At 36.2% G+C, this 26,216-nt stretch overlaps 1 protein-coding gene across 1 annotated transcript in view; it reads left to right on the top strand.

The window, feature by feature from the left end:
• Positions 1-20,944, top strand: part of LOC107083027 (tensin-3-like) — a 53,170-nt gene extending 32,226 nt beyond the window's left edge. Inside the window, exons 16-26 of the mRNA XM_015371961.1 lie at positions 12,701-12,857; positions 14,438-14,895; positions 15,485-15,568; positions 15,727-15,858; positions 16,120-16,215; positions 16,397-16,474; positions 17,254-17,331; positions 17,428-17,596; positions 19,333-19,401; positions 20,148-20,177; positions 20,702-20,944. Coding sequence (XP_015227447.1) covers positions 12,701-12,857; positions 14,438-14,895; positions 15,485-15,568; positions 15,727-15,858; positions 16,120-16,215; positions 16,397-16,474; positions 17,254-17,331; positions 17,428-17,596; positions 19,333-19,401; positions 20,148-20,177; positions 20,702-20,843 — 1,493 coding nt within the window. The 3' untranslated portion in view covers positions 20,844-20,944. The remainder of the gene's footprint in view (positions 1-12,700; positions 12,858-14,437; positions 14,896-15,484; positions 15,569-15,726; positions 15,859-16,119; positions 16,216-16,396; positions 16,475-17,253; positions 17,332-17,427; positions 17,597-19,332; positions 19,402-20,147; positions 20,178-20,701) is intronic.
• Positions 20,945-26,216: the final 5,272 nt, after the last annotated feature.

Here is a 26,216-nt window from a genome sequence, read left to right as displayed (position 1 = left end):
GCGGCTTTTTCAAAAATTTATGAAAATCAATTTTTTTTATATGGTGTGCAGGAGGTCAAACAAGAATTAATTATGTTTTCCAATGCTGTAAACATTTGTATAATAAATATATTTAAACAATGATTTGCGTCATAGCCATAGAGATCAGTGGTCATAACTTGCAACCAGCGTGGCGCGGTGCCAGGCAAACAAAGCTGCAGGTGTGTCTCGGACCTTGGATTCAATAAGGAAAAAAAAAGGAAGATAGCTGATTTGAACAGAGGATTCAAAGAATGAACCGCATCATTTGCTTTCATCATCACTGTGGAAGGATTGCCTGCATTTTTGCTTTGTAATGAGAGGTTGTCATAAAAATAAAAATTTGGAAAGGCATTTCCAGGGAAAGGTAAGCTAAATATGCAGCTGACCACTAAGCTGGGAGGGAGAGAATACGTCTGGATAAATTAGACATCTCCAAGCTGCTAGTTTTTTTGCAAGGATGGAAAACCGTCCACAGATCAAACAGGCAGGGCTCTGAAGCAGGGATGTGAACTTTCTTACATTTTCCCCAAATCCTAAAAATATAAATCACACCAAGGAACGCAGGTGATGGAGGATGTGGGATTTCAGGGTTAGAGAGCGCTGCTCTGATGGACGCAGTTCCTGCTTGGTTCCTCATTACTCAATCATCTCCTCCCAACAGAAGCATGACTACCATAGAAAGGTTCCTTTATTGTGTTTTTATAATTTCCTCAATGCAACAAAACTTAAACCGTACCGTGAAGGGCGGTGAAGCGGCGCGTGGTGAGAGCTTCTATGTGACATTTGCTCCAGGATAAACATTTAATCAGGAATGCTTATTATTATATATTTAACCCCGCATAGCCCTTTTCTATAGTGAGATAACACACTTAGAGCCCTTGTTGCCATACGAGGCTAATAGAAGTCTTTTACATTTTTGCTGCTCCAGACAGATTTTTTTGTTTTTTGGTCCAATATGGCTCTTTGAGCAGTTTGGATTGCCGACCCCTGACATAAACTACCAGACTTTTGCACAATACCCTCTACTGAAATAGTCTCAACAACAAATCATCCTTAAACAAGATGAGACTTAGCAGTCATTCATTTCTTCATCCGTCTTCATTCCTTCCAGCTACAAGGAATGAAGATGAATGAAGACATGAATGCAGCGTCATCTGAACTCTTGATCGTTCACGCTTTTTGAGGAGTTCGTAGAGGTGCTTTGAAAAAGGGTCTATCCAGACTATTTCTATGCCAAATCCTATTTTTCTCTTTTAAAAAGAATACAAGGGAAACAGAAAAGTGCATTGGCCATTCCACAGCCTGTCAAGAAGGACTTGTGGTCAAACCAAAATCTCAGATTGAAGACTTTATTTTTCTCTTCAGTCTAATGGCTTATGTTAAGGTCAAGCCTGTCTGGTCCCGACTCCTTGGCCCTAACTTTCTCTGCCATTTTCCTTTTGGAGAAATGGGTAGATAAATAATAATCTCACCAAATTTGGTGAAAGCTGTTGCTCCTTAGTTTGCCATCATTCCTCTGATAAACCACGCCTGTGTAAAATTTTAGGTCTTGCTGTATTTTTTACTCAGAGAGCAATATTTTTCAGCACCCCAAGACCATTAAATTGTTTGACTGATTGACCATTTATTTATCAATTTGCCATAGCAATGGTACTTGACTGGATATTTAGCTGCAATGCTTGGGGCGCTCTGATTAACACCCCAAGACAGAAACCATATGTCTGTTCAGTGATTAATGCATGAATGTAGGTGGTAAAAAGGAGTTAGTATAATTCATATTGCATAAAAGCATATACTCTACAGAGTAAAATAGAAATTTATGACTGAATTTGTAAAAATATATTTTACATTTTTCACCTTCTTCCTTGAATAAGTATAACCACAATTTCCCAATTTTGGACAATAAAGGGATTTTCTAGTCTATCAGTATGTGTGGGAATGATTGAATGTTGTTTATAGTGCTTTTGGGTCCCCAGACGTTAACCATTTATTCCATATTTTAGCCTCACAGGCATCAGATAATTTGGCAAGTTTTTATCAGGGAAATTGTTCTCTCAGTCATGGTCTACATTTCATGCCCTGAGATGAAGGTTGGAATGTACAATATTATAAGCATGTTAGTAAATCAAGAACTTCCTTTTTTAGCTGAGCTCTTTGTTTACCATCACGTACCTGATCAATGCCTGCATTCCTGCTGATGAAGCCCCAATCCATTCTACCATCACTCATGAACACGACATTTGGATACTTAATCTCCTCCACTTGATGGAAAGACTGAACATCACCGGGTTCATGTAAATTAGAAGAAGAGTGCCAGGCAAAGGAGGGGGGAATACTAATATCCATGAGTTATAATCCCTTAAAGATGGAACAAAAATGACTCCTTCGGTCTCTAAAATCACCAACAAACTAAAATATTTATTGTCCTTAGGAAACCATAATGAAATAGTGTTGACATTACCTCCCAATACATGGTACATTTGGGGAGGTTAGGTCTGTCAAGTTGGAAAACCTTTGATTTTGTTTTAGAAATTAATTCACCATAAAGTATTAATATACCTACTATTTAGCATGTGTTTACAACAAGAAATGTTCTCTTACAGCTATTTCATAAAAAAAAAAAAAAAAAAACTAACTTCTATTAGGATTTTTTCTTGTCTTTATTTGTGCATGAAAAGGTGAATGAAGACCCCACATAAACTAGGGATATGTGTCATATGAGGACTAGAATATTAAATGTAACCTCAGAAGACATGCTCTTTTTCTGCTTGCTTCTCCAACTTCTACTGTCTATTCCAAGTGATGCTAGTTTTGCTCCAGAAAGACAAATCCAAATATATGTATAACTGTTAGGAGAGATTAAAAATGCTGACATCCATGTCAGCTCATTTCCTGTAACCCAAGCTTAAAATGAACCACATACTTTGACTGAAACTAAAGCAAATGCAACATCACTCAATGCATCAACGGCTCCTCGCTTTAATCTATGACATGAAAAACAAGAGGCATGGCTGGAGTCAGTGTCAAAGTGTCTGCATGCCTTTGTCCCCTGTGCTGGTGGCAAGCAGATGGTGGGAGTGGACACACATGCCTGGACAGAGAAGCCTTTTTGAAGCCCTTCAAAACCCACCACCTCCTATCGCTTTCGCTACTCCATAAAAGGCCGCATGTCACCTCTGACCTCACTGGAATCCACTCTGATTGGGGGAAAGCTTTTGCAGTGACCCGACATGAACAATGCTCAATGGTTGGTAAAACAGAGGGAGGGATAGAGCGAAGGAGGAGGAGGAAGAAATTCCATACACCTCCTCCCTGCCTCCCTATTTCTGTCCCTCCCTCCATACAAACCCAGAAGTCGAGTGGCGTCACAACAAGGCAAGAACAAACGGGGTGCTCATCTAAGGGATGAAAAGAAATGTCCCCCCCTAAAAACATTCAGATTTCTCCTGTAAGTCGAGATCTGACCAACTTTTAAAAGGCTGAAGAAGGAAAAGTGGGTTTCTGGTAAAAAGGGAGAATTACTTCAGTAGGCATCAGAAAGAGCAACAGGAAGGTGAGAGACCCTGGAAGTTTTAAAAATAACTGGAATATCAGGACATAACTCCTGGGACTGTCACCATCATGACTGCATCTTTTGGTAGGTATACATGCCCACATGACTGATAAAGGATAAAAAAGTTTGAAGTGCTTAATTTTTAAGTCTATCTCTATAGACTATAAATTAGAATCTCTGCTTTCTGTATTCATTGCTCTTTTCTGTACTGTTTGTCTATGTAAAACTTCATGGAGTAAGATGAAAATAATGAGGTACACAGACGTCTGGTATATCTTTTACAAACATAGACTGTCTTTTTAAAAAGCTCTCCTTGTAGTCTGTTTGTGTTCACTTGTAAACCATTTTGCTCAGCTTTGCAGCCTGTTTGAAATATCACATTTTCTGTGAGGATGAGGTGGTTTGTTCCACTGCTTCAGTCATGATCTCATCCTGTAAAAGGCTTATTTTGGCCTCCATCGTGTGCTGATGTATTTGTGGTTAACAAAGAGGGGCCATTTCCCCCTTTTTATTTCTGCTCTACTGAACTTGATTGCTTTGAAAAAAATCCTTATTGTTTTCATTGGGGTGCTTAGTGTGGGGAGAGCTACTGAGAGATGTCAGAGTTAATAAAAGCAACAATATTTTAAAATGAGCTACTCTAGGTATTTTTACAGATGGTAAAAAAGCACATCTTTTATTTTCATTTTAAGGTTTTAATTTCTTATTTTCTATTTGAATAGTTTAAAGCTATTTATAGAGAATGTAGGCCAAAATATTTTTTCCAAAGAATCTGTGTAGCTCATAGCCAATACTCAGTGTAAGTTTTTTTCTCTTTTGGCACATTTGTTTTACAGCTGTAATATTTTCCACATGTGATTAGAGTTTTTAGTTTCTTAATTCAGTCATGAGCATATTGAGTCTCTCTGACTAAAATGAAGAAAATGAAAAATGATCTGACCAATTTTCTGCCTTTCTGTACATCAGATTTTGCAATAATTTCAAGTTATCCACCTACATTAGGTTAACAGATGTGCATGTTCTGGTAGCCAATATATTGTCTTTAGTCCATTAACGAGGTTCATCAAAAGTCTGGAATTGTTTGGAAAAACATGCAATTTGAGACATTTACTAAACTCTAATGGTATAAGAAAATAAATTAGTGAAAGGAATATACATTTAGAGCTCCTGGTTTTATTCTGACATTTTGTGGAGTACTTCTTTACTTTCCTTCTTTCCTTTCCTATCTCCATAATTTTTTCTTACAGTCCCTTTTCTTCTTCTCTAATTTGTTTACTCTCATTAAAGCTTTAATTTTCTGTTCCATATACTTTGCTCTTTGATATTCTCAACTTGTTCACTGGCTCCCTCTGATTTGGTTAGTTGTGGCTCCATATGTCCATCTTTCCTAAGATGGACATATGGTGCCTTCCTTCCTTCCTTCCTTCCTTCCTTCCTTCCTTCCTTCCTTCCTTCCTTCCTTCCTTCCTTCCTTCCTTCCTTATAGTTTAGGTTATCAACTTCCTTCCTTCCTTCCTTTCCCTGCTAGCATCTTACAACCTGCAGTTATGTGCTGGATTGTCTCAGGGGCATCTTTGCATAGTCTGCACCTGGGGTCTTGTCTTGTGCGGTTGATCTGGGCCTCTATTGCTCTGGTGCTTAGGGCCTGCTCCTGTGCAGCCATGATGCGTGTCTCTGTGCTGTCCTTCAGTCCGGCTTTGTCTAGCCATTGGTAGGATTTCCTGATATCTGCCATCTCGATTATGTTTCGGTGGTACATCCCGTGTAGGGGCTTATCCTTCCATGACGGAACCTCTGGCACCTCATCTTTCATTCCCCATTGTCTGAGACAATCACTGATCACTTCATCGGTTGGAGCCGTGTCCTTGATGTATGTATGGATCTTGGATGTTTCATCCTGGATAGTGGCTCTCACGCTCACTAGTCCTCTGCCTCCATCCTTACGGCTGGCGTACAGTCTCAGGGTGCTGGATTTGGGGTGGTACCCTCCTTTCATGGTTAGGAGCTTTCGTGTCTTAACATCTATGGCATGTACCTCCTTCTTTTGCCAGTTTATTATTCCTGCAGTGAATCTGATTGTAGCTATTTATTGCCCAAGACTTTTTCTTGCCATTGAGCTGGCTCCTTAGGTACTGCCTCACTCATTGGAGGTATTTGGCCGTATAGCCGCTTTCCTTGTCACCTCTTCGAGGTTGCCATTTGCTTGTGGGATTGTGAGGTACTTGTAACCGTCCTCAATGTCTGCTCCCTTCTGGGAGTGAGACCCCTCTGTGTGGACTACCTTCCCTCTCTTCACCATCGTCACCATCCGACCACAGTTCTCTAGTCCAAATGACATCCCAATGTCCATGCTGCAGATCCGGGTGGTATGGATCAGTGAGTTGATGTCTTGCTCATTCTTATTGTACAGCTTCATGTCATCCATGTAGAGGAGGTGACTGATGGTGGCTCTGTTCCTGAGTCAGTATCCATAGCCTTGTTAATTATTTGGCTGAATAAAAGCAACAAAATACAAACACACACACCATAAAAGAATGCAACCAAAGCATTATGTAGTTAGTTTGTTTTTTGTTCAAGTTTGTCCTTTATTCTTATTTGATTTCTAAGAAATATTTATACATACTAAGATACCTTCAGAAATGGTATTTGCTGTAATTTAGATGTTTGAGTTTTGCAGGCCTGCAGGAAATCTAATGCCTACTGAAAAGAAAAAATTCTTTGTTCAACATGAAACATCAGGAAGTAAATCCAGGCATGTAGAAGCATTGCATCAAATGTCTTTATTCCTAGAAAAATGCAATGTATGGGAACCCAGACAACCTTCTTAATGGAGAAAAGCAAAAGGCAGACGTGTCAATTAGTAGGAGACCTTTAGCTGATTTTGATAAATAAAAGTGTCCAAGAAGTTTTTTTTTTTTTTCCAAGAGGCTGGTTCATAAAACGGTTTAAGTAAGATTTGAGGTGGAAATTTCCAGAGGAGGAGAATCTGACTACCGAATTTCTGAACTGGATAGATAGACATAGACAATAGTACTATCATTTATATTACATTTGTATGACGCCTCCTTGTCATTGAAATAAAGTACTGAAGAGTTTATGTTGTTTTCTTTTAAATTACAGTTACAGTAGAAGTCTAACAAAATGATAAATATATGATTGTGTTGATCTTAGAGCAGTAACAGTTGCTTTATATGAGCCATGTTTGGTGGTTTTTCATAAATGAAGCCGCATGAGTCGATTTGTCCTGCCTACACTGCTCTGACAGTTTTATATTTTTCTTCTGGAGCTGAGTAAAAATGACCATTATTGAGTAACTGGAATTCTTGAATAAATCAGGTATGATCTTTGTAAAGATTCAACACTGGTTACACAACAATAACAAAATACTTTGAAAGGCATTTAAAGGGTGCTTTAAAAGCGGAGAGGAAATTGATATTTAAACTTTCTCTAGGGATCTTCCACTGTTTCCCTCCTCTTTCAGTTACACTGACATTTTTTTTTCTTAATGTTACAGATCTGAACAGCTGTAATATGGCCATAATGGCCTAGGTCGAGCCTCTGTTTATGCTAGAGCAAAGACCAAATGCCTGTGCTTACATTCCTGTGGTATGTAGGCTGTTTGCCAAGCATGATTACTTGTGTATTATTGGGTTAGTAAATGTAATTCTGTTCTTAAAAGAAGTATGATCAAATGCGAAGATCAAGGAATAAAATTTCTCTTTGTTAAACAGTAACTATCTTCATGGTAAGCATGAAGTTTTTTGCCCCTTTGTAGTTCGAGCTATGTAACCATCTTTCTGCGATGCAGAAAGTATGTGCATGTGTTGTGGGTTGGGCTGTTGCTGCTGGTGGTTGGCAGACGTGCCCACATGGGTCAGTGCCATCTGGAAAAGTTTTTTTCACAGTTTGTCCGTAAACTGAAGAGGCTTTGTGCTCTCTCATACTGAAGAAACCAGTGCAGGTTTACTGCTGGGCCACTGGAGTGGATGTGAAACTGTTTTATTCTGAATATTGGGTTAAAATAACTGTAAATACAGAACAGCTAAAGCTGGTGTGTCAGTTTTGTAATTTCTTGAAGAGTAAAAACTTATCCACTTTTTTGGTAAGTCCATGTATAAATGTAGGCATAAAATTGCCTTAAAGTATTTATTGACTTTAATTCATTTGATATGTTATAACATGGGCTGCTCAGTGGCGCAGTGGATAGCACTGCTGCCTTGCAGCAAGAAGGTTTTGGTTTTGATTCCCTGCCCGAGAATCTGCATTTAGTTTACATGTTCTCCCTGAGCATGTGTGGGTTCTCGCTGGGTACTCCGGCTTACTCCCACAGTCCAAAAAACATGACTGTTAATAGGCTTCTCTAAAGTCCCCTTAGGTGTGAGTGTAAATGGTTGTTTGTTCTGTTTGTCTCTGTGTTGCCCTGCGATGGACTGGCGACCTTTCCAGGGTGTACCCTGCCTCTAGACAACTGGAGATAGGCACCAGCACCTCTTGCGACCCCACTTGGGATTAAGCGTGTCTGAAAATGGATGGATGTTATAACATAAAGTGCATAAAGTAGAAAGAAAATTATACAATTCTTTAGAATCTATTTAAGGAATAAACAAAATAATGCATTTTGCACTGCTCAATTATAGTCTGTTCTTTCTTTACCCATCAAAGGTCCACTAAAGTATGTTTTAATATGCCACCATAACCTGAAAGACTTAGGAAGCTTAAGGCATGCATCGATATATATTGAAAGAACTAACTAATTTCATAAGTGTTTGTCAACAATTCACAACTTCTGCTCAAACTGTTTATAATTGAGTGTATGCTCCAGATCATCTGCCCTGTCCGATCATAACTGATCATTTTATTAGTCTAATCAGAACCCTGGGTTCCTATTTATTGGTTGGAATATGAATCCACATAAAAAAAAAGCACAATTGGTGTTTTGTTTCAGCCAAGTAGGCTTTTCTTAAATTATTTAGCTGAAAGAAAAAAATTGGTCTCATGTTCTATTTAGGGAAAATGGAAAACAATGAGTTGTTTTTAGAGCTATGCTGTATGAGGGTTGTGAAGATTGTTTCATTGTTTAAAAAATAACCTCAAAGTGCCACCAAGTGGTTCTCTTTGAAATAAAGCAAAAAAAAAAAACAATACAAAAAAATGACACTGTTATTTGTTATAGGGGCAAATTGATAACCTTAACTATAAGTGAGACCCAAACTAAAAGAGAACCCATTTTAATCTGTTTCATTCTTTGTTTATTATTTTGTATTTTAATCCCTTCTCTTTAGCAGATATGATCCTTCTGAAACAAGTTGGTCACAGACTAACTCCTGCACACTCAATTCTCTGCAGCTGCTGTTTGCTGCTTTCATCCCTTATGATTTTAAGCTTCTTTAGAGCATCAGTCAGGGCAGGTTTAATACTAGTTGTTGAATTTTATTTTCCTTTCCTTCAATTATGCTTTCCTGTTTTGGAAGTTTTCTTTTAATGTATACTGGTTGCAGGAACTTTAGTAGTATACATCATAATCCCTATACAATTTTTTTAAACAAATCAACAAGAAATACTAATGGAGTGCAATATAAATGCTAAAATATTAAAATATACAGAACACAACCTCACAGCCAACAAAATGCACCCAGAATGGATTATTTGATTGAAAACTACTGGGCTTATATTGAACAGTTCATCTAATCTCTGTGTTCTATTGTGACTTAAAACATTGCTATTTAGGTGTCACATTAACAATTTAGATATTTTAATTACAGCATGCACCGATGTACATGAATTAGAGTAGAAACGTGCCATAACAAGCTTCCTTACTGTAATTCTTGGCTGCAATTCATTTTTCAATAAAACTTAAAATTTTTACTCATGTGGCTCTACAGTTGAGGTTCAGCGTTGTGCTCCTTTTTACTGTTTACTGAAAAAGGTTGCTGTATATGAAAGGTGACCATACATATTTTGTATGTTCAGTTGACATTTTGCAATTCTAGCATGCTTTATCCTTTAATAAAGCAAAAACGTAGGCATTAGCTACTTTGGCATGTTTTAGATTTGCGTCGCTTTGTTCATTTCTCTGTACATCAGTTGTAATTAAACATAAAACACTTGCTCTTCAGATTTTCAACTTGCTGATGTATGATGGGATTTATTTGTTCACCAGTGAGGCAGCAGGTTTCGTAGATTTGGAGCTTTAGAAAGTGATGCATGAGAACACAGAGAGAGATGAAGTTCAGCTGCTCTCCAGGAGTCATCCCAAGAGAGAAAAGTATCAGAGACTGTGGGAATGTTTGAAAAATCCTGATACTCTCTCCCACTTAGTTTTGTGTTTGTTTCCTTTAAGCATCAACAGAAACAACTTTCCAAGTTGTGTTAAAACTATATGCCATGTGATCTCTCAAGACATTCATGTAAACTTGATGTGAACCTTTTAATTTCAAGTCCTAGTATTTTAATAAAAGCGCCATTTGTCATCAATAAACTATTGATATTGTGCTATACAATAATTACCACTCTTTGCATGATAAAGGAATGCCCTTAAAAATAGTTAAAAGTTCAAAAACGTTCATATGAACAGTACTGAAACCAATTCAAATGATTAAGTAATTCCACAACTTTTTTTTAAACTATCGCTTGACAGTAAAATCAAGTGGTGCGTTCGTTCCTGTCTCAAAATATCTACGAACAGAAGGCAGGTTAAACTCTAAACAGGTTGCAAGTCCACCACAGGGACATAGTAGTCCAGTGTTTCAGAAATAAAACTGATATGATGTCAGCTGACACGAGTCAGCTACTGTTAGAGATTTCTTATTTTAAAAGCAAGTGCCTCTTGCATCTCCGAGTGGGTAAGGAGAGCAGGTTTGAACTGATTTAAATGTCATTCTATCAAGCCTTTTTCAGTGGAGATATTTAGTCATTAACTCAGTTACAAACATTTGCTGCCAACTGGATATAAAAAAGGGAGGATGCAGTTTATTATTATTATTATTTGGCCTTCCTGCTGTCTTTCAACTTAAATTAGCAGTTAGCCTAAAACTAATAAGGCATCCCATGTTTTACAGTCTCCATCCAAACATCTGCTGTAACAAGAAGAAAGAGTGGTCCATATGCAACCCAAAAATTGTGGGTCTGATTAAAATATCCTTTTGTCACATATTGATAACCCTAGCCATTTTATTCAGCCCCATGATGCCTACCGATCTCTATAATTGTGTAATAATGTGTGAATGATTATGATTACAATTAGGCTAATTTACATTACATTTATTGTTTATTTGAAAGGGGACAGTGTACATTAATCAACATTAAAACAATGTAAATATACCCGAGTTAGCTAAGGAGTGCTAATTTTCATCAGTAGTCCCCCAGCCAGGTATAAAAAAAGGCAACCTTAAAAATAAACACAAGTATAAAAATCACAAGATTAAATTACGATAACAATTACATAAAAAACATTATGGTTAAGAAATAAAATTCATGTAAAATGATTAAAAATTTATTGTAAAATTATTTAAATACACACAGAAAACCTTAGTGCCCACAAATTCGGCTCTCTACAAGCCATTTTTTTTTGCATTCTTTTTGAATGAAGAGAATGACAAAGAGTCTCTGATGGTTTCTGGCACTGTGTTCCATTGCTGAGATGCTCTTACAGAGAAGACAGCCTGACCAAAGGATGTTTTTCTCTGGGGGATGATGCAGTCTTCCCTCACTGCCCCTCTGGTTACCCTAATCTCACTGGATCTGAACTGTACAAAGTCACATAGTGGAGGTGGTGCTAAACCATGTCTGATTTTATAAATTAAACAGATGTTTTTGAACTTGATAAGATTGTTCCAGGTAAGTAACTGATATTTCCTCAGAATACTACAGTGGTGGTAATGGTATGGTTTTTTTATGCAGTATTTTAATGCTTGTTTATATAATGTAATGTAATGCTAATAAGGGTGTAAAGGGGTTTGAGTAATCAGTATAGATAATAGATAAATAAATCTATAATAGATAAAACATATGGAACACTTTGCTCCTTCCTGAATGAACCCCCCTCCCACAAAATGTAAATAGTAGAACCATACATGGTAAATAGACATAAAAGGGTCAAACTCCAGTCCTTTAATTGTCCTGCGATCTTTATATGTGTCTCTGTTTCGACCAGCTTGAATCAAACAGCTGAATATCTTCTACTCCAGGGTTCTTCAATTCTAGGCCACCATGTTTGGTGCCCAGAAACATATAGATGCATCCCTGCTTCCCATACACCTAAATGAAATGCCTGAAAAACCTGCTTGGCATGCAGTGAAGGTCTGCAGAATCCTGCTAATAACCTGATTATTTAGCTCAGGTATGTGGAAGGAGTGGCACATCTGAAAGGTGCAGTACACTGAACCATGAGGAATAAAATTGAGGAACTCTGCATTACACATTGCATGCTTTGCCCCTTTATTGACCTCACTATTTAACCAGGTGTGTGGAAAGTTGCAGGACACCAAACCTTGAAAACTGATTATCTACAGAATAATCTATTTAGATCTACTTTACATGATTCATTGTAATTTGCATTTTTTTTTTTTTGTATGGCATTCTTTGCATTCATCATGTCTCTTTATAAAATCCACTCAAAGTAATGCCGCGTGTGAAACAGAAAAGAGGAGGGACAAGGGAGTGAAGTGAGAGACTCAGCGGGCTTCACAGCAAGGTCTTTATAATGAATGACTGTTTTCCCCATGACTCATGCTGCTGCATGGCCCTGTTCTTTAGCTTGAGGAGGCCCTTCTGTGTGTTTGCTGAATGACACATTCAGGATGTTGTGTTTGCATGTATGTCCTGAAAGCATTGCACTAGTTAAATTTCTGCTTCCAGCAAAGGTGTAGCTTTGGACCCCTATCTGGTGAATTCAGTTGTACATTTAAAAGTAGATTTTTTTATAGTTTATTATAACAACACATTTACTGTACTGCTAATATCACAAATTGAGTAATCTTATGTGGTAGAACTTTGTTCTGTAAAACACGGCAAGTAGGTTTTTATTGTTTCTGAATAAAGTTCAAACAAAGGTAGGTTACTAACGTATGTAAAACAGTTTTCTGTTTGTGTTAAGTTAATACTACTTTCTGTTTCTTCTTTGCTCAGAATCGAGAAGTTTCCTGGATGGCATGAACCATTCTGGGGGCTCCAAAGACAGAGAGCTGTTCCAATCTGACGTTCCAGTCACTCCCACCTCCTGTCAAAGGATCTTTGGCTCCATGACCTCAATGTCAACTAGCAGTCCCCTCCAACACACAGACAGGTAAATGTCTCTAAAACAAACAAAAAACAATTAGGACACATTTTTGTCATACAATGTGATAGTAAGGAGATAAAAAAAAGATACTGGTTGAAAACCACTCAGAATGTGGCTGTTGATAACCTCAGGGTTATACTCCCCTTTATAGATGTTGCGAAGGTACAGGCAGTTAAAAGCTTAAATAAAACAATCAAAAGCAACTTGAAACAAATACGTTTTACATTTTATTTAAGGCATCTTAGGACCTCAGGACTTTTAAAGTTTTCTTGGAGTTTACCCCAAAAGGTCTGAGTGTTCTTGGAGGTTTTCTAAAGCCACAGAACAGCCACATCTTCATCATGCCAAGCGCTTGAGAAGCACGCCTTTTTCAAGTGTCTTGAGCTTTTTTTTGCAAAGATGCATCTTGATATCATCTGTATGTCCTGCCAGGCCTGAACCTGCAAAATGATTCAAAACAATAATAGATGCAATAAGATAACCTAATGTTACTTTGTCTGCAGATTTACAAAATGAGAAATGATGTCAAACAGCAGACACGGATAACTTCTTTTCCTTTTGTTTGTAGCACTACAACATTGGCTTGCTTATGTAAAGTGCACTATAAATATTTTTACTTTTATTGAATATTATCGTCATTTTTATCAACAACTACATGGTTTAGAACCTCATCCTTTTTTACTGCAGCACATGGAACCTGCTCATTTTAGTGGGAAAAGCCAAACCAGTTTTCATCTCTTAACAAATGCACAACAATCTTTGTACACCACCAGCAACACACCTATTAATTGCATAAGCAAAAATTTGCATTTGTTAAATGACAACAATGTTCTCTCCAGGGAGTAAAATATAGCACACATGATGCTGCAATGACCTTTTTGCTTTGATTACTTACTAATAGCTAGTTGTACTCCTGCATATCTAAAAGTAGTAGTGAACTAGGAACAAGACTTAATTTTTTTTACAGCTACTTTAACTTTTATTCAGACCTTTTTGTTTTCTCAGCAGGAGACAAATACATAAAAGTTTGTTACCCTCTACTTACAAATTAAACCCATGAATGTTGATGATAAACAGGATTCATCACCCAGGCTCAACAGCAGTTCAGGTTGTTGACACATGGCTCAATGGCTCAATGGGTTCAAGCATCTGATTATTATCTGCAGCTTTACTAGAAACTTAGAGTCATCAGGCTTTACTTTTAAGATCTGTCTGTGAACTTTTGGCCTTTGGGGCCTCAGGTTTCGTAGATAGATTTTCATTTACAAATCTTTTGACTCAGATGGGTATACGTCATGTTTAAAGAGGGCTCGTCTAACAAAGTCCTAACATTTCAAGTTGTTTTTACTTGATCAGAATCTTCACTAATTTAAAAGATGTCCCGCTAATTATAATAATCAGAATAATGGATAAAAAATGTGGCATACAAGGGTTATCTAAAAGTGTTTTCTACATCTATATTATTACCCTAAACATCTGTCATACTCGGGATATTTAGTACAGAAACATTTCATTTGAATAATTTTCCCAAATTGATATATTGATGAATATTTCTTCTGAAGGTGTGTCTTAATCTTTAATTCCAGCTCTACTCCTCCTCCTGTTTGGCTCGACCGCACTCCAAACTCCCTGAACTCGCTATATCCTCCGCAACCTTCACCTCCTCTTCCTCTGAGATCTCCCAATGCTCATAGTTCTCCGCTGGGGACTCAGATGAGCCGAGGAGGGAGTTTAGGAGTCCGTAGTGGAACTGACAGTGCAGACTTGTCTTCGTTGCTATTACTGGACAATGGTAGCCTGGAGCACAGTCTGCTAGAGGCCGTGGAGGGGCTGGGGAATCTGAATCTTGGGGGAAATGCAGGGATTGCTCCTCTACTGCCCGAGAAGAGAAGAACAGCTGAGGTTGGAGATGTAGGGTCACGGTCCCCCTCTCTGAGTGGATTTTCCAGCCCACACAGTGGGAGCAGCCTCAGCATCCCTCTGTCATCCTCTCTGACATCAGATCCATTTAGAGGTCTTAGTGGAGCTTCGTCACCTGGGGCAGGTAATATTACTCTTAAAGAGTTTGCATTTTTGTTATCTTCTGATGTGCAGTTAACTTTACTCAACTTATTACATGGATCATTCTTTTTGAAGAAATTATGGATTCCAACAAAACAGATGTAATAACAGCAGCTAAGCATGCGCCATCATGAGCTTTCATGTTTATTTTGATTTTGGGCTAAAACCATGCCTGCTCCAAGCATTATCAATCTGGCTTGCCAGGATATGTGGGCTCCACAGCTCTTATTGTTATCAAAGTAATATGTTCCTCCTTAAACCATAATACTGCAATGCTATTGGGCCACCTGTTTTGGGTCGGACTTGAAAGATTTAAGCTGGTACAAGATTCTCATGCAAGGATTCTTATCTGTTAGTGAACTCACAAATACCGTAAGATTTAAGCTTGCAGGCAAGATTAACTAATGGTGCCAAATCCCCGCTTATTCATTATGACCTTCTTTAATTCCTGCTAAAACTACAACAATTCACTCCTGCTAATAGACTTCTGTACCTCTCTGATCTCTTCTGCTCATGTTTCCCCTCCTCACAATGCTGATTCTTATCACTGAGCTCTGGTTTGTGCCCCACAGACTCCAGCAGTAAACAGGACACTGTAAAGTTTGTTCAGGACACGTCCAAGTTTTGGTACAAACCCGACATTTCCAGAGACCAAGGTAAATATTGGCCTTGAAACAGAAAGTCAAACAGCCACCAGTGAGCGTATAATACACCTATGTGCAAAGTCTCTCTTTTTTTTTTTTCTTGTTCAGGGTGAATGTGTTTCTAACTGTATCCTTTCTCTGCTTTCTGTCTGTATTTACCTGCTGAACAGCCATTGCAGTGCTGAAGGACAAAGAGCCCGGCTCATTTATTGTCAGGGACAGTCACTCATTTCGCGGGGCGTATGGACTGGCCATGAAGGTGGCCACACCTCCTCCATCAGTGGTACATCACAGTAAAAAAGGTGCACAGAAAATGTCATCTCTCTTCATTGTCATCCTTCTATTCAAGACCTGCTGATTTTGGAATAAAACTGGCTTAGTATATTAGAAATATAGATCTCTTTCCTCTAATCCATGTGTCCACTTTCCACAGCCTCTCACAGAGTAGTGAGATCAATAAAATAAAATGAAGTTTCAATATGTCAAATTTGACCAAACAATGTGCCATGTAATTTGTTTTTAATTCTCTCCTTAAATGTTTTGTTTTATCTCAACTCTTTTAGCAGGAGATCTGTCCAGTGAGCTGGTCAGGCACTTCTTGATAGAGTGTACACCAAAAGGAGTTCGTCTTAAAGGCTGCCCCAATGAGCCTTACTTTGGTAAAAATCATTTTTCATAGATTTCTTTACCCATTTCAAAAAGTGCAGTTGAAACAAAATAAGGTAGAGGTTTAACCCAAGCTTTCAAATCATTCCTCTACCTCCCTCTGCTGGCTGTAAAAATAAAGTGCAGCTGTACTTATGAAAATTAATGCTCCAAATTTGTCTCCCCTTTTGACAGGAAGCCTCACAGCTCTGGTGTGTCAGCACTCCATCACCCCTCTGGCTCTGCCATGTAAGCTTATCCTGCCTGACAGAGGTAAATAGATTATGCTACCACTTGTTCTAAATATAGAGTTTTACATTTTTTAGCATCATCAGTATCAATAATTATTTAAAATTTTAAAAATGTAAACTTGTTTTATCATTTCCTTTTTAAATTAATACAGAAATATCTTGAAACAAAAAACTAAAAAGCATAGATTATTTTCCGACCGTTAAACAATGCTTTGCATCTAATTTAAATTATTTGCACTTAAACTATTTATTATTTTTTTGTATTCAGGCTTCTATTAAACACAGAAAGGCTGTTCATAATTCTTATAACAACAAAAATCATCACTAATAATTCTTCTTAGCACTTAGACTTGAACTAGACTTAGACAAACTTTATTATCATTTTGTACGCACAGTGTGTTACAAAGCAAATTTCGTTCAATACAGCTCACATTTCCATTTCGAAAGTGTAGCAGTGATAAAAACTAAACATGGTGATCAAATGTAAACATGAGATTGGTATATGAGTTAAAGTTTTTCCAAAATCAGTTTTTTTTCCATTTTATTCAACGTTCAAAATGTACTTCAATTGCCATTTGATATCTTTATTATAATTTTGACATTATAAAAATAACTAAAGATCTCAAAAATATTAGCAGCCTTTTGATAGTATTTTTGAAGTAAAATTTCTGTTTTCTAAATGCACTTGTAGAATATTTTTGTATTCATTTAGTTTATTTTGTGTTCATGTGAGGTATAAATGTAATTTAATTTACCATTTAATATGACTAATTGCCACTATTGCTGTTTTATGTCTAACAGATCCATTAGAGGAGCTGAATGATGCATCGGCACAGACAGCAACAAACTCAGCAGCTGAACTTCTCAAACAGGGTGCAGGTGAAACATTTAAATATGATAAAATGATTAAATAAAATTTCTAAATAAACTGCTGTTTGTTGTGAAATGCCCCCTTATTGTGTGTTTGGGTGGTAGCGTGCAACGTGTGGTTCCTGGGTTCTGTGGAGCTGGAGTCTTTGACGGGTCAGCAGGCGGTCCAGAAGGCAACCACACTGACACTCTCCATGGACCCTCCCCCTCCCTCCACTGTGGTCCACTTTAAAGTGTCTGCTCAGGGAATCACACTTACAGACAACCAGAGAAAGTAAGGATTTCATCACTTACAGGAAAAAGTTTGAAGAAAAAATTGCCAAAATTAAAGATAAATTCAAACACGTATCTAATTGAAAATGCAATTAGACTGCTACTAATATACTTATATTTTTCTTTATGTATAAGCCAAAATGTTCTTATTTCTGGATATTTTTTGTAACATTAATTATATTGTGTTTTCCCCATTTCTATATATACATATTTATATTCAAAAGATCAGATCAGAAGAATGCCTCCAGCTTTACAGCATAGCCTTTTTTTGCTTTGTATGCTTGCAATCTGCAAGTACTGTATCTGTCTTAGCAAGCTTTGATAATCTTTCTGAAATAAACCTTAAATTAGTTTTCTTCATATATATTTTGTATGACTTAGACTTAGACAACTTTTATTGTCATTTTGTATACACAGAGTGTAAACAAAATAAAATTTCACTTAGTGCAACCTTCCATACAGTAAATAAACCTTTCCATTCCATTAGGTGCAGCATGGATCAAATGTAAACAGTGCGGTAAATGTAAACAGGGAGAGAAAAAATGGCGCAAAAAAAAAACACATTGATATGGAAGTTCAGAGCATTAATATATATGGTGCAAATATGCAGCATTTTTGGTTTGGTGTTATCAGTGTTATGCAGAGTCTGTGACATGATTTAGAGATTGTTCAATAGTTCGTTTGTCTGATGGCAGTGGGGAAGAACTGTTGCAGAATCTGCTAGACATTTCTTTAGCACGGTATCCTTCATCAGCGACATCATATTCAGGGCAATTTGACTCAGTTCGTTTGTTTAGCAAACTTCCACCTCAGTAGATTCCCATGTAGCTTTTTTTTTTATTACACTACTAGTTAACGAGTTTGCATCATATAAGGTAATCCTTGTCTGTATTGAAATCAAATAAACACAGCAACACAGATCTCAGCAGGAGTATCGTTTTATCCAATGTCTGTAACATCATTTTAAAGAAACCTATATACTGAGAGCTCAGTCAGTTTGATTTCATAATGTATACAGTTTTCAGTAAAGTTGATATGATTTAAAAGAAAAATAGGAAAAGCTAGAGTTGGAGCCAAAAATAGAACAAGTGTACCTGGGACAAAAGTGGCCGGACACAAACCTGGTTACCAACTTATTAGAATGTAAATACCAATAAATCAGTAAAATCATCGTTAAATAAAATTCCAAGTTTCTTAAGAGCACCATACCACTGCATTACTTGTAATAAAGTGATGCCGAAGAAGAAGCAGCCTCTTTGAACTTTCCCAGCTGAAATAAGACAAACCAGGCTGACACGTGTTACAGTAAGAGCCTGTGTTCACCTCTTTCTTCCTGTAAAGTCATTTTACACTACTACAGATGCTTTTAGATGCTTTTTTCAAAGACTGTCCCCTTCACTTGCATTGTAAATCTGAGATATTTACTTAAACTGGATTCAGCTAATAATAGAGGAAGATAATATAGAGAGACATGATGAAGAAATAATTAAACCTATGAATAAGATTACAAAAAGTTCTTTATACATAGGTTCTTATCAAAGCAGTGAAGAAGCTTAAATGTTTAACTAGAGTAAAACAAATACAATAAAATAAAAGTACAGTATATCAAATGTGAAAGAATAATGAATAATTTAAGATATTTTAGCAGTAGTTGACTTGTTAAAGGATGCATGTGATCCCAGATAAGTGAAGGTAATTGGACCACAATCTGATGTGCTGCTGTGTTTGACTCTGCAGGCTGTTCTTCAGGAGGCACTATGCTGTAAACACGGTTATATTCTGTTCTCTGGACCCACAAGGAAGGAAGTGAGTAATATTACCAATAGTTGAACCTGTTCTGGGCTGTCCTGGGTTAGCTGGCTGACAGCAGCCTTTAACTTCAGATGATATCTAAAATCTGCACCAAATCATAAAGTTAATCATCAATTACTTATAACAAATAAAGTTAGAATGCTGCCTTTGTTTTAGTTAAATAGTTGAAAAAAAAAGAACTTTTAACTACATTAGTTGAGTCAGCGCAATATTTCATGGAAACTCAATTGCTCTTCTTTCTAAAACATTTGTAAAGGTCCAATTATATGCATTATATAATGCTTCTCCTTGATTAGAAATGAATAATGACCTTTTATTTTGTGTGGCACAATAACAGTAAAATACAGAACACTGATATGATTTACAATGTTTGCAAACATGCTAATATGGGTCAAATACTCTAGATTAATGGGAATATTCACATTAATAGGACAGATGATAACAGTCCAGCCTAACTTTTAAATAAACAACCTTAGCAACACCTGTTATGGGACTGGTTTGCAGATGTTGCAATAACATATTTTTATTCTGACTCAAATGCATTTTGAGGGCTCAATGGTTTTATGACAAGTAGATTTGAATACAGTGTGAGAGTCTTATTTCTTTTGATCAACTTTTGAAGCATTTCAAATAAAGCAACAATTTAGCTGTATTCTTAGTATAAAACAAGTTTTGTATGTACTTATTAATTCAGTTGTAATCCACCTTTATGATTTCAACATGCTTTTTGTCCTAAATAGGTGGACAAGAGACAGCGTCTCCACAGCAAAGTAAGTTTATTCCTAAATAAAATGTCAGTGATGAGCATGTCTTGTATGATGTTGCTATACCAGGCTGCTTTCCTCTGAAAGGTTTCATATTTGTTCACTTTTATGTGTGATTAGCAGGATCTGTATGGTGTAATTTTATTATAATGTACAAGACCTGTATTATTAGTATTTTTAAATAAGGATAACTAAAGTCATTTGAACGAATACAGAGGTCAAAGTTCAGTTGCTAACTTGACCTGAAAGCTTAGAAATAACTTTGTGATAGTAACTGAATGTAGGTAAGTAAGTATCGTTATAGATGTATTTAAGGCAAAAAAAAAAAAAAACATTACTCCAGTCATTCTGGTTTAAGGTCTTTGAACAACAGGATCAAAGCAGCAATGACTAAAAAAAATTTATAGTTTGGAATTACACAGACACCTTCACCTAAGCTTTACCAAATGAGTTGTTGTTGAGGGACAATACTCTGATTAACTTTAGTTTAGGCAAATCTTTTACTTTCCTCTTGTATGTTTATTTTCCAGGATTTTTGGATTTGTTGCCAGGAAATCTCAGAGTGAAACTGAAAATGTATGTCATCTGTTTGCTGAACATGACCCTGAGCAGCCAGCAAGCGCCATCGTCAACTTTGTCTCAAAGGTCATGATCGGCTCTCACAAAAAGTGATGGAAAGCGGAGCTTAGCTGCAGCATAAAGAGAACCTGGATCAAGGACATAATCCCTGCTGTGGATTCATTTCATAATTACGGCTAACTTATGAACATGATCAAAAGCCAAAAAAAGACCTTGTACACACTCCACACTGGATTTTATAGGTTCTTTCTGCAATCTTGTGCCTGGACTACAGGATACTTCCAGAGGAGGGAGCCAAAACTCTGACATCAATATTTTGATGTTCCGTATTCTAGTTTCATAAAGGTTTAAAAAAAAAAAAACTGAAAGTGTAGGCAAAATTTTCCAGACTCTTTAAACTATTTTCTAATTTAAAACAAATTTAAATGTCTTCAAATTTATGGTAAAAAAATATTGAGTTTTTTTTTACGTTGCGGTTGTGTTTTTGATTATCTTCCTTATCAGACTCTGAGTTTTACATGTGGACCACCTTGGCCAGCCCAAGCCTCAGTGGAGCCCTATGCAAAATTAGAAATTTCAGGGCCATCTATTTCTGCCAATAATATGTACCGTATTAGCACAATCAAATGTGACAAGATCCAATCATTCACATGCCCTATAATAACTCTGGCAGTATTGTTTACAGTGTCCTATTTGTATGCATCAGCTAGTGTTACTAAAAATAATAGAGAAAAAAATATGCAGTTTATTTTTCAGTAAAATTGTGATGTGGTTAATACTTTTTAGGTCCAACTGCAACAGCAATGTGCAAAAATAACCAGTTGTGCAAGAACAACAGCAAAAAATGTAATTGATTTGATAAATAAAAATAATTTTATTTGTAAAAAATAGTATAGGTATGGGTACAGGTATAAATGGAAGTTGATTTCAAAACTCTATGAATTTATGTAAGTATACACAAAAGATAGAAATATAAAAATACCACACATATAATATTTTATGTTACACTATTCTGTTTCTCAACACACCATTTACTTTTAAAACCTGTGCTTCCTGGCACTTTTTTGTTAGACCGAAACATTTCATCTAAGAAGATAAAACTTGTAAACCTCAAAAACACCATAGATCTCTGGAATAATTCAAAATCAAAAGGCTTTAGGTTGTGCTAGAAGTCAAAATGTGACTTTAAATTGGGATAATGTAGACTAAATTTGTCTTTGCTCAATAGGCTTTAGATATTTCTCACTGAAATGCTGTCCAGGTGGTGCAGTTTTATCCTTTGAGCTTACTGTGTGACTTTTGATCGATAAGAAAAGCTGTCACAGGCCTTTACATCTCAGTCCAAGCATGAAATATAAAGCAAGACATTTTCTTAACCACTGACCTCCCCCTAAACTTCATCAATCAATTTAAAGTTAAACATCTTTTATGCTGTAACAACAAATGGTGTCATTTTATAATATGAACACTTTATTGTTGTAACAATATAATTGCATGTATAAATAAAACATAATCATTTAGAAAAATATATAAATCTAGCAAGAACATTACATTTTTTGTTGTATATTGATAGTATCTTTATTGCAATAATGTAATATTGTTTCATTGTTAAAAGTAAATTTTGACAGTTTGATAGTATTGTAAAACATGAAAGGACATATTGTTAAAACAAAAATTATTTTGACATTATAATACACCATACCTCATTCATCTTGGGTAACAGCTCTAAGCTTCTCTTTAGCAAAATTTCTTCACATCTAAAAAAAACAAAAACATAGAAAACTACATTTCAATGTTATAGCTACAGCAATTTCTTCAATTGCTTACTATAAATGTATTACTTTTAATAAGAACATCTAAACTTTATAAATATTTACTTTATAAATAGTGATGGGTCCAAATACACAAAGTAGGTATTTACTCTGCTTATCTGCCAACTTTAACATTAAAAAGGTTCTGCACTAAAGCCATAGATTTAAATGCATTATTCCAAGCAGGCAATGCCAGATCCCAGTAGCTCTGTGATGCAGCTGAGAAAGTACCAAAGCTTAGCATTAGGTAACCAGTTAGGCAAAAATATGCAGGCAAGCACAAGACCACCACTTATTGGCCAGGAGGAGGTAAACCAGCTTGAAGTTTAAAGTGTATCCCTTTGTCTGTTGAGTTTTTGTAAATTTGGAAACATTTCCCATACAAGTTTCTTCACCTAAACTGTGCTATATTACATTGACTTTAATTTGGAGAGCTGGTAAAAACCGTCCATTAAAACACAACATTTTCTACCTAAGTTTAGGGAGTTTTTGGCACATAAACAGATCTAAAAAAATTCCTACATCCGCTTTCAGCTAATCACAGGATAATTTATCTATATCAAAATGAATATTCACCAACATAAGAAAAGCAAGAATGATTTTGTGCTGTACATAAGATATATGAATTATATTTAGCACTCTCTTCAGATGTTCAAAATCTTTTTACCGTATTTTGTTTGTTGTGTTATTACTTACTGTATATTAGGATTTCATATAACTGTCACTTTATTATTTTACTAATGTTGTTTATGCTATATGTTCCTATTCCTGAAATAAAGATGTATTTAACACTCTTGTGTTGAGCTACAGCTTCTTCTGATACACCTACCACACACTAAAAATAAATGTTTTTATAATAACTTCTTTGCTCTAACAATGTTTCTTCATAGTGAAATGCAATTTTAAGACAATTGCATCTTTTTTTTTTTTTAGCATTTTATAAAGTAGCAGAGTTGATTGTGTGGGCAAAACTCTCTATGACTGCCAAACTGCTTTTGGTATAGGAAAGTATCATGCTGTGGGACATCTCCCTTTATGAAAGTACAGAGCTAATCATCATTAAATATAATATCAATTTAGAGAAATATTAAGGTTCTACAACCAAGGGAGATTTTACACAGTTAAAGGACAAATCATCCCCAAACTCACCTTTTTTTGGTTAATAATTGGTATACATCTTTCTCATGTTTAACACGTGTTCTGCATATGATTTTTACTCAGTATTACTGTGACATGACCCAGAAAAACTAATGAGAGTTGATCTGCAACTGTCAGTTATAAAAGAGCGTCTACCTCCTGCATGCCTCTTCAGCAAGTTTGAATGAGCCTAGATTGAAACCATAACTTTAATAGCCTACATAAAGGTACATGTCAAATAAGAAAATCAATTCTTACATCTACAATTAAAAAAGAAAATGTATTTTTAATTAAAATTATGTGAATTTTTAAACCAAAAATCTACACTTTTGTCTCAACTACCTCATGGTATTTCACCAGTTCCAGCTGTGGTCTGTGCAGTGCTTTTATTAAAAGTTCCTACTAGAGACGACAGATAAATCGGCCAATATGTGCATGCACTCCACAATTCATTAGTGCATTCAGAATCCATAAGTTAAGATAAGATGTAGTGCATGCAGTATGTATGCTAACCAATAAATATTTTGTTTTGTCTAAATTGAGAATCATGCAACATTTGTAATCTGTGTCATTTGTAAGCAGGAAAATTGAAAAAAAAAACATGGTATGTGCTTCAAAAATCCAGACTCGAAACTAGTCAGTAATAATCAGCACATGTCTGGAACTGGTTAGACTGACGTCATAATAATAGGTATTGGCATCGATACTTGTAAAAACCTGTATCAGTTGATCTCTAGTATCTACTGCACATCCTCATGCTTGTAGAGTTTTTCCCATTTTACATACAATTTTATTTTAAATTCAAGGTGTAGAAGTGGCGCCTGCTCCTGAATAGGGAGGTGACAGAAAATAAATTCCCATGACCATGAAACAGCAATAATTGTAATTACATAAATACTCTTTCTGAAACATGCCAGTTATGATAAAAAAAGCTATTGTGTGTGTTGATTTTCCTGGGACCATACTGAAATAGACGTATTTATATATAAAAAAAAAAAAACTGGAATAATTTTTTTTTTTCACATTACATAAATCAAGTTGTCAACAACCAGAGGTTACTAAAGGCATAAAAGAATAACATGATGACAGGAAGTAGTCGGAGGGTGAAATGACATTTTTTAATGACTTTTTGTGTAAACACGCTAATTTGCATGTGATTTAAATAACAATTCTTATTTAATGGAAATAGCTAATGCACAATTGTGTTAGTTTTTACATTTGCAGAATAGCAATAAAGTTTTGAAACCATTTGGATTGAAATCACACCTAACGATAAACTTTTACTTTAAAAAGAAACATTTTGGATCCACATTATAAATGAGGGATTGGTATTAGATATATTCATGTATACTTGTATGGAATATTTTGTGCTGAAGTGTTATTGACTGAACTGACAGTGCTCTATGCAGATGATCTTCTTTAGATGATTGCTCAGCCTGTCTCTGATTGGCTTAGATGTTTTCCATTCTTTGCATTGATACTTGGTTTGTCTTCAATCTGTAATGAGCTAAAGACAGCATGAAGCCAAATTCATGGGAAAATCATCATCCTATGGTCAAATTAAGTGCGAGATGCTGGACTGTGGCCTCTGGAATCTGTAGAGCTTGTGCCTCAAACCGGGAAGGCTCTGGGCCTCCTCCACAGAAGCTTCCTCTCTTCTTCTCATCATTTCCTGTGCATCTGACGAAGACATTGTAAGACATCTTCCACCTCATATAACCTCTCCATCCCAAAACTATCATCACTGCTTCTCCCAACATTGTTAACATTAAAACTTACTTTTAAGGTAGATAGTACAATTTAAGGTACCATAATAGAAAGAGCAAAAAATCAAGTTATACTCTATTTTAGTTCAAAACTTTTTTTAAAGTTTTGGATTGAATATAATACAGAAATCATCAAATAAACATAAAGAAATATTTTAGCAATATATAGAAAAATAATATTTTTTATGTTTGGTAGTTATCTCTTTTGAAATAAAATGCTGTATTGTGCATTTCTACCAATAGATGGCAGTAAGAAGCCATTATTTGTTTCCAATAAAACAAACTTTATTTTATTTAACTTCTTACTTGTTTGTAGTTTGCAACTGAAATTGATTCAAAGTAAGGAGTAGCAGCATGGAAATCAGAGCAAATATGATTATCTTAAACAAAAGTGGATGTTTTTTTAATGCTTGAGTGTGTGAGTGATAAAGAGAATCTTCTGGAGTGCACATGACAGATGATGGGGGTGGGGAGGCAAGAGTGTTAAATGCTTGATGCATCCTGCAGCAGGTGGCTTGCAGGCTGACTGATGGGCTGTCCGTTTTCGGATCATCATATAGTGACTCTGAATGAGCCTCTTTTAAAGATCCTGTTCTTTTCAGGGAGCATCAGGGATCTGGAAGTGGGACAGAGATGTGGGGATGCGTTGCTACCCTCCAGTCCTGTCTGGCCTTCAAGGGACAGCATGGACAAGGGGGTGTGCAGTGATGGTGTAGATGTGTGCCTATGTGTGTGCGTGTTTGTGAGGGGTG

This window comes from Cyprinodon variegatus, unplaced genomic scaffold (assembly GCF_000732505.1).
Source record: "Cyprinodon variegatus isolate N-32 unplaced genomic scaffold, C_variegatus-1.0 Scaffold67, whole genome shotgun sequence".
NCBI classification, from domain to species: Eukaryota; Metazoa; Chordata; class Actinopteri; order Cyprinodontiformes; family Cyprinodontidae; genus Cyprinodon; species Cyprinodon variegatus.
This window is presented reverse-complemented; position numbering and strand designations above follow the sequence as displayed.